The 9,988-nt window shown below is 40.1% G+C and overlaps 1 protein-coding gene across 1 annotated transcript; it reads left to right on the plus strand.

The window, feature by feature from the left end:
* Positions 1-64: 64 nt before the first annotated feature.
* On the plus strand, positions 65-9,535 carry abhd4 (abhydrolase domain containing 4, N-acyl phospholipase B). Its single transcript, XM_034137348.1, has 8 exons — positions 65-231; positions 1,625-1,710; positions 3,737-3,841; positions 3,925-4,213; positions 6,151-6,332; positions 6,413-6,524; positions 7,335-7,521; positions 7,935-9,535. Exons 1-8 carry the CDS (start codon positions 182-184, stop codon positions 8,022-8,024), a joined length of 1,101 nt encoding a protein of 366 aa, XP_033993239.1. The 5' UTR covers positions 65-181; the 3' UTR covers positions 8,025-9,535.
* Positions 9,536-9,988: the final 453 nt, after the last annotated feature.

Below are 9,988 nucleotides of genomic sequence, written 5' to 3' on the forward strand. Positions count from 1 at the left end.
TGTATTATGAAAGATGAATGACGAGTGATGCTTTTTGTGAAATTGACGCATCCTCATAATAGACCATCTGTGTTCATGGTCAGCTGATTTAAAGAACGGAGTTACAAAACATTAAAAACTAGCATACAGAGCAGCGTGTTATTTCATTTCCTTGGATGTAGTCACCGGAATATGAAATTCAATGGAACCTGCTACTACCACAGCTCCGATGCAAAGCGATTGTGAAACAGAGTAAGTCATTCAAATACATAAACAGACGGAGATTACCAATGCCTTCTCCAGCACACTGCTACTCTGATTACATCATGGTTCAACTTGAAAAAAAACTATAGTTTATTATGTAACTTTTCACATTTAGTCAAACATTAAGATCTGTGTTACAATACCATAGTGCTGTTTTATTGCACCAATATCAAATAGGAAATACAGTACATTTCCTTATGCTTGTGTTGGTCAGTTTAGTTATATATCCATGTGACATTTCACTTACATAATTGTATAGAGAGGTTGTCACTTAACTATAGTATACTAATAAAACACAACTGCATCAGTTGGCTTTATATGACAGAAATAAGGGGAAACAATTAGTACATTAAATGCAAATAGATTAATTGCTAACTTTAACCTGTATTGCAGGGATATGAGGGTTATTATTGAACCAGAGGAGTTGCTACTGATCAAATGGGATTACTTTACTGTGACACTCCTGTCAAACAGGTCTTTGTAAGTTGTATTCACTGGAGAGAAGAGCAGCTGTGACTGACCCTCCACGGTGAGCCAATTGTCAGGATGACTCAGCAATTTTGTATTGCATGTTGATTGCAGAACAGGTGTACGCCCTGATGGTGTACCTGGTCTATTAATGCTGGAGGTTGGAATGTGAAAATGCCTTTTTCTATCTCCATCAAATAGTCGGCCGGGGAAAACCAACCTGGGCTAAATTTACCCAACTTTCACATTTCTTTCCTGAAAATAAAAAGCTTGTCAATAACCTATTTTGTATGTGTTGCCTAGTGTTTGCATGGAACAGTAAACTGCCTGGAATTTAAGTGATTATTACTCTTAAACCTTTGCCTTACTAAAGACATTTTTGACATTTTAATTGTGTTTTCCATGTTGTGCTGTGTGGATGACTATGGTATACATTTGTACAAGAAAATACAGACATGAGGACACAAAGCCATAACACCTTTAAAAACAACAACAGCGTCATTCTGTACAAAAAATGGCAATTAAACGTTTACAATTCTGAATTAAAAACATTTGGTGGTTAATTGCAGTGTTTGGAAGGAACATATTTTGTCATCCAACACAACGTGACACTCGGCGGGGAACATTCTGAATAATTTGGTGGAAACATTTTTATGTGGTTTTTATTAAACATAGGCAGTCAATACAAAAAATAAGGCACAAGGTTTAGGAAGTCAGTGGTAATCATGATTCATATTTCCTATCACCCCTTTGCTATGGGTGTTGGCACTGACTATGATTGACAGAATGATGGCTGTGAAGTCTGACACTCCCCGGCCTGTTTGCTCAATGCAAACAAAGATAACACGTGTTGAATAATTCCTGTACTATCTACCATCTCTTCATTCTTTGTCTTCTGTTTCTCTCTTGTTAGGACAAGTTCAGTCTGGAGCTGGTGGCCTTCCTGGCGTCCAACATCCATGTCCCTTCTAAAGACTGCAGAGTCAAAGATTCTTGCATGTAAGTGTGTTTTGACATACACGGTAGATTGTTGATTTATAGCTTGATGTAATTTATTGATCTCAAATAGAGTGGTGCAGGAATGAGTCCTAAAACCCAGAATTGACTCAGCATTTTACCGCTTCTTGTTCCCTCTTCTCGAAGTAAAAACATGTATTGAACGTGTTTGTGGTTACATGCTTGAAATAAGATCTGTGGTTAACACAAGCTTACATTTTTTTTCTACGACATAAAATATGTCAGTAAATAACCAAGTCGTGAATGTCTAATGCTTCTATGTGTCAAAAAAGCGGTTAAAAGTTACTAAATAAGACTACGATAAGTTATTGCGGCAAGTATTAGCCGCATTTAGCTTAGCGGTGGTGACGTGAAGTCATATGACCTTGATGTAATTTATTTTAAAGTCTAACGAAAGCTTTTTACTTGTGACAATTGCATTTTGCTTCAAAAATAATAAAGTGTATATGAGGAGATTATCCTGCTGAACAAACGTGCAAGTATAGTAAATGTATGGTTGCGACAGAGCTTATGATATACAATATACCGAAATCGAATGGAAAAATCCCATTAGCCGCGTTCACACCGGAGTACTTTTCCCCTTTAGTTCCATTAGTACCCCTTATGTTGCGTTCACACCAAAAAGAGTACTTAGTGCCGGGAACTTTTACCCCCATTGTTAGTGCCTGCTAGAGAGGTGGTACTATCCTGGGGGGAAAAAGTGCCCCAGTTCTGATTGGCTGGGCGAATTGCAAACCACGCCCCGTAAAACTCTGAAAAGTTTTGTGAAGCCGCCATTGTATTTGTGGCATTAGCATTATTAGCATTAGCATTAGCCCCACACACCAACGGAGAGAGAATAACTTATGGCAACACAAAAAAAAACATGGGAGCGGTGGAGTGATGAGGAGGTGTCGGCGTTCTGGCGATTTACTCGGAAGGCTTCAGTAGAAGCTGCTGGGAGTCCCAGCAGCTTCTACTGAAGCCAGTCCCCAACTCCGGGGACTTCCGGCCGGGGACGACTTCCGGCCGGGGACTTCCGGCGGCAGTATAGAGAGGCGAAGTCCCTCCCCTTCCGGTGGGACTCATGGGACCTTATTTCGGAAAAAGTTTGTATTGAAGTCAATGGAGAGAGAACGATTATCTTTCGATCCCGTTTGAATTGTGCCACGAATTACACATGATGTTTGTCAATCTTAAATAATAATTTCCATGTCAAAAAAGTCATAGTTTGTCGTAAAACTGTTGAAATATAAGACTATGAAAAATAGGCAACTAGAAAGACTACGAATCCCAGAATCCCGGTCCCGCATGCTGGCTCTTACGAACCGACTAACTCCCCTTGTGTGTATGTACAGCTCTCAACATGCCCAGACTTGTAGTGATTTTCACCTCTTTTAATACTTTTCGCCTCATTCTGAAAGAAAGAAGTGAAATGTGCCAACGTGACGGCCGTCTTGGTGTGTGGTGCGAGACGGGAGATGTAGTTCATTGAGCGGTTTCACACACAAAAAAGTGTTACTTCACAGTTTTACGACACATTTGAATTTTTTTGACTTGTAAAATGATCTTTTAAATTGACAAACATCATGTGTGTAATTCGTGGCACAATTCAAACGGGATCGAAAGATAATCTTTCTCTCTCCATTGACTTCAATGCATAACTTTTCCGAAATAAGGTCCCATGGAGCTCAACCGGAAGGGGAGGGACTTCGCCTCTCTATACGCCGTGAAGTTGTTTGCAGCCTGCCAGTAAACCCAAAGCAGAAGAAGACGAAGTGACGTCAGCGGCTCATTTGTGTAATCTTCCCTCAGGGAAAAGTACTCCGGTGTGAACGCGATTGGTACTTAGTGCCCTGGGGTAATAAGTGCCGGCACTAAGTACTGCAAAGTACGCGGTGTGAACGCGGCTATTGTCTTTTTGTCCGAGGAGCCTTTTCTATGCTTACTTCCTGGATGGCCTTCAAAGAAACGTAATTTCTGCACTCTATATGTAGCTAATCACTTCCTCTATGTGTGGTCACAACAGGTATCCAGAATGACGTATGGTCTCGGTTTGTGACCCTGCCAAACCGCGATCGAATATGGACTCTGACCCTCACCAACAAGGGGGTGCGCAAAACTGCAGAACAGGGTACCGTCCTACTTTTTGTTTATCACAAGACAACAGCTGTAATGATGCATCATAAGACCGTCGACTAACTCTTTTTCCTCTAGCCCCGAAGACTCCCCTGGTGATGGTCCACGGGTTCGGTGGAGGGGTCGGCCTTTGGATCCGGAACATTGACGCTCTGAGTCGATCGCGGCCTGTTTACGCCTTTGACCTCCTGGGCTTCGGCCGGAGCTCCAGGCCTTCCTTCCCCTCGGATGCTACGCAGGCAGAGAAGCAGTTTGTGGACTCTATTGAGCAGTGGAGAGAGTATTTAGGCCTGGAGAACATGATCCTGCTGGGACACAGTCTGGGGGGGTACCTGGCTACCTCCTACGCCATCCAGTACCCTACTAGGTAATATTACTAATGGGATGCATTTTAAACTTAAGATGATGAGGGGAACAGAACAGTTGTAGTGGTTTAGTAAGTACTGAACATTGAATAAGTCATGTTATATATTAACCAGCCTCATCTAATATTTAAGGTCACCTATTATGCTAAATCCACTTTTTCATGTCTTTTATACATAAACATGTGTCCCCTCTGTGTAAAGGGATTCTGGAAGTTTCAGGAAAAAAGATTTGCTCTCTTTTTGTCCTGATCCATTTCCATATAAAAACCTGTCTGAAAATGAGCTGATCAGATTTTGGCCACTTTATGATGTCATAACAATGTTTTGGCTTGTGTAACCATTAGCCAATCAGGAACCAAGGTACCCCCCCCCCCTTATCACCTGAATCTCCTCCTAGAGCACCATTGTGTTCTTTTTAACCAAATATCTCTCAGAGGGGCGTGGGGAGGGGCTCCTTATTTTCATCTAAAGTAACAGACAGAGAATCAGCACTTTTGAAACAGGGCTGAAACAGAGGGGATTATGGGATGCTACAATGCATGATCTGTTTGGTGTTTGGAGCCAAACACTTCAGAGACATGTTTTGTATATATCTGAGACCTATAATATATTGATGAAAAACAGTATAATAGGGGACCTTTAAGGGTACTATATTACGTTTATTTGTTCGTGTGTTTTACAGTATTGTTTTTAATGCAACATTATTTTTAAGTGACAATCATTTTTAATAGATTTATTTTAACCCTTAATCAATTTTATTATGATTTTAGTTTTTTAAATATATATTTCTAATTAAAATGTGACATCATTATCTAATTGTAAAATGTTATGATTTAGGTTTCATTGGTGTAGGTTACTTCTACATTTTAGGATATAGGAAAGCTTACTCCCTTGCTTGTTTTTGTACAGTGTATATATGGAGCTTAAAAACAACCAGTGAGCTTTTGTACAAAGACTGGAAACCACGGCTAGACTGTTTTTAGGCCAGTCGCTGTCACTTCTAGCTGTCACAGTAACACCAAGAAGGTTTCTCATTTCTCTAATTCCCCTCCTCGACTCCCCTCCTCGACTCCTATCCTCGTGTCTTAGTCCCGCCCACAGGAGATGCGAGCGGAGGAGTCGAGGAGGGGAACCGAGGAGAAAGGAGGGGAAGCAGCAGGCGTTTAGAGAAATGAGAAATCCTCTCCTCTGAGCGGTCATTTTAAAGAGACGTCCATTAATGATGACAGGAGGCACAGCAGCCCTGTCTGATGGACAGATGTGTTCATGGTGACTTATATATTGACTTTTAATTCATTGACAGTGCGGTATAATGAGACAATAACAGGCTACAGATGCGGACATACACACACACATATATTTATATAAATATATACAATTTCAGAATCAAACAATTATGAGAGCACTCTCATAATAACGTAAAACAATCAGAGACTGAATACATCCGTGGAGGATCCGCGGAGGACCCATCAGTGTATCCTCGATTATAGCTCCTCCAGAGAGCCTCCTCGATCCTCGGTCCTCGATGTGCATTTAGAGAAATTAGATGTCCTTCAACATGGCGCGCTGAAATCCATTTCTGGGTCACTACCGGAGGACCAAGGAGGGGAAATTAGAGAAATTAGAAACCTTCCAAGACTCCAGGAAGTGACTTCAACTGGCCAATAAATAAATAGTCTGCAATATAATATATCCGCATATCTCAGCAAGAAAGCCAATTGATTATCAGGTTCTCTCTTTTTCAAATCCTACCTCCATATTGTCCAGTTGGCTCTCTAGCTAGCAAAGAAAATCAAAATAAGAAAATGCCACACATCATGGCGCCTCTTAGCGGTAGTATTCACAGAGACAGCAAAGCGCACTACTTCTTTAAATGCATTTACTGTAGAAAAATTGAATGCCAGTTGAAATGAATATATACTGTCTTCTCCTCTTATAGGGTGTCACATCTGATCCTGGTGGACCCCTGGGGATTCCCTGAGCGACCCCAGCCACAGACCCAGGAGGGTCAGGGATCAGAGATAAACAAGAGGCCCCCCCTTCCGCGCTGGGTAAAAGCTATTGCCGCTGTGGTTTCCCTATTCAACCCACTGGCTGTCATCAGAGCAGCAGGCCCATGGGGTAAGATATCTTATTGATTAGGTAACATTGTGATGTTCCATTTCCCACTCCATCCATCTTACAGTGTGTCGTTGATTCAGGTCCGGGCTTGGTGAACAGATTCCGTCCTGATTTCAAAAGGAAATTTGAAGATCTGTTTGAGGATGACACAATGACCCAGTACATCTACCACTGTAACGCACAGACCCCGAGGTAAGCAAACACATCGCTCATCCACATTTGACTGTTATGTTATGTGACTATGAGAGCAAAAGACCTCCTCCAAGGCAAATGGTGCATCCCAGGATACATTTCCAAACTTTAGTGTGTTCATATGCTAAATGTGGAATCAATTTAGCTTCTACAAATAAAAGGACGTGTCCTATTTTATTGCTCAGAGCGTTTAAACAACCGGGCCTACTAATTAAGGGTGGTGGTAACATGTATTTTACCAGTCTGAATCGTGTCCATCCTATTATTGCTACACCAGATGAATGCAACACAAATGCTCTTTTCAGCATGTTGAAAAAAAAAAGTGTACATTTTTTTTATTTTATTTCTAAAATGAACCGGGTTCTTGCTTCCCGTTTACAACAAGTTTCATGAACATTTTGCCTGCATTTTTTTCTGGAATCTGCATGAGAATGTTTTTTGGATCGTGAGGTTGAGTTGTCATCCAACAATCATTGTTTTGATGCTGGGCATGTCAAATGTTATTTTGGGCAAAATTCTGAACCAAGAATGTGTGTTTGTGTGTAAATGTGTGCTAACCCATGGTGCAGGTAGCCAAGTAGCAAGCTAGCATATGCCATCAGTGTGTGAATGGGTGAGTCCTGGCATGTGTTGAAATGAGCTTTTTAGGGGATATTATGACTAAAAAAAGCGAGATTGAATGCACTCCATTTGCAAAAACGTTTGCAGAAATGTAACTCCTTTGGCAGACATAACTACACACAAGGCCTACAAAAAGCTGACCAATCCTCTACCACCTTTTCCATGTCCTTATCCTGCTCCCCCTCCCAGTGGTGAGGTGGGTTTCAGGGCCATGTCTGAGTCTCTGGGCTGGGCCAAGAATCCCATGCTGGATCGTGTTCACCAGCTGCCCCCCTCCATGCCCCTCACCATGCTGTACGGAGCGCGATCCTGGGTGGAAAGCTCCTCTGGGGACAGAGTGGTCCAGATTAGGAACCAGGCCCACACCAAAGTGCTGGTGAGTAGAGTCATGAGGGAGATATTATCCAATTAGGAGTCTGAAACGGTCCATTGAGTTTGAAATTAGTCATTTTAATTAAATTCATATTTGTTTTTCGTGCCTTTTGGGCATTATGTTTTCGTGTTGTCTGTGCATTCGCAGGAATGTGAAATCTCAGCAACGCCTTGAGGGAATTTGCTCAAATATGTCACAAATGTCCACTAGAACTCAAGGATAAACTGATTATGAGAACTTGTCACAAATATCTAATAGGATTCAATAATGAAATTCTGGTCAGTCATGGATGTTTGCTTTTATTCACTGATTAAGACACTCAACTGCATGGCAGTCATTCTGGTCTGTTCATTTTCTGACGTATGACTGATGCAAGTTTATGTAATCTTTTATTCCCTTTAAATTCCACTCTGCAGCTGATAGATGATGCTTCTCACCACGTGTATGCTGATCAACCAGAGGAGTTCAACAAAGTGGTGGAAGATATATGCAACTCTGTTAACTGAGATGCGCTTGTGTGTGTTGTATGTGTGTGTTTGTGAGTAAAGGACTGAAAGTGTGTAGGAGTTTGACTTTGGTTTTAGCACTGTGTTCTTTTTTTTGCGTTGAGGCATATCAAAACTTCCTGTAGCTCAATATGAGTTTGAATGTAATTGTGTTTTGAATCATAGTGACAGGTTATTGATTTTATCGTAGTGAAGTTGTCATGCCATTTATAAGCTGCCAATCCTCTTTTTTTTCTCCATTGATTTCACTGTATTTTTGGCAAAGCTAACAAATGCTTATCCATTTTTCAGTTACTTTTTCAAAACTCTTAACACAAGCGACAGCACACCTACATCTCACACTCAGCCAAATAGTCGGGTTTCTGCTCAAAACCACTTTTTGACAATGCAATACCAACTCTATATTTCAAAATGCAATAAAGATTTCTCTACATACTATAACTCTACTAAAACACATCAAATCCATCTCCATAATCAATCACACAAAGTCAATCAAAACAGTAAAGAGTATGACTTTGTACCTATACCTGCATACAAAACACAATAGGACATCATTGTGTTTCATAATTCCTTTTACTGTAACCAACTCTCCCATTTTATCCTTTTTTGGGGTGATTGTGGCATTTGTGCATTTCTGGCGACATATAATCCTAAAGTTATAGAATGTACATAAGAAAACAAAGTCAGTTATACAAGCAGTTTAAAACGCTGCCATATAAAAAAATGATATTACATGAATACAGTTAAAAGCACAAAACCCGTACACCTTTAACATTTAGCTAACCCATGTTCTTCTCCACATCACATCTAATGTTGTCTCTTGCTTTGCACCTTTTGATAAAATCGCTTTCCATGTCTTATCTACCCGATTTATCAAATGGGAAAATAAGCATAATGGGGCCCGTTTAGGTTCCTTTAGTGGCAGAAGACGAGGGATTATACTATGTCAAAGGTTGTTTTGTTTCATTTTTGGCATGCTATAGTTTTGTTATAAGTAAACTTGTATGTAACGAATATTTAAGTAACATGTTAATTGACTGCTTACTATTTTTCTTACAAATCATGAAGTGTGATGTTAATGGTGTGGTCCAGAAAAGATAGGTGTTGTGCTAATTGTCTTCAGAGTTTTGAAAATTGGACAAAAGGATGCTGGTGAAAAAATTGTTTGGAAAAAAAAAGTTATTTTGATAGATGATTTATTTATAACATGACTCAATTTGTTTGTTTATGTGGTCATACAGAGTTATAATTGAACTACAATATTCAGTGCCAAATTATGTTGCCAATTTATGTGTTTTTAACGAAGTGAAACAAGCACACCGCTCTGGATCACTGTGTTACGGAGCGGCCACATGGCACTTATTCACACTATTTATGTGCCTGACATTAAGCACTGTATGCGTTTCTTCTTCTCTAAGCCCCGCCTTTCTCGTATATATTTTCCATCGTAAAAAACAGCTGTTTGTATTTTATATCTTGAAAACAATAAAATCCTATTTAAGAAACTGCTACTAATTCACATGTGATGCACTTTGTAGCCCAACCAGTAGAGGGCAGTAACAAGTATAATTGACCTTTGTTTTACATTGCGCTTTAAGATTCTGCTTGTCAGCAGTGAAAATATTATAGAGGAAGTCCTAGGGCCTTTCTCATTTCACTAATTTCCCCTCCTCCTTAGAGAAATGAGAACTCCTCTCCTCCGAGCGGTCATTTAAAGAGACGTCCATTAATGATGACAGGAGGCACAGCCCTCTGTCTGATGGACAGATGTGTTCATGACGACTTATATATTTACTTTTAATTCATTCACAGTGTGGTATAATGAGACAATAACAGGCTACAGATGCGGACATACACACACATATATATATATTGGTATATTTATATAAATATACATTTTCAGAATCAAACGAGTATGAGAGCACTCACAGCATAATAACGTAACACTATTAGAGACTGGATAT

The sequence above is a fragment of the Trematomus bernacchii genome, unplaced genomic scaffold (genome assembly GCF_902827165.1).
Source record: "Trematomus bernacchii unplaced genomic scaffold, fTreBer1.1, whole genome shotgun sequence".
NCBI lineage: Eukaryota > Metazoa > Chordata > Actinopteri > Perciformes > Nototheniidae > Trematomus > Trematomus bernacchii.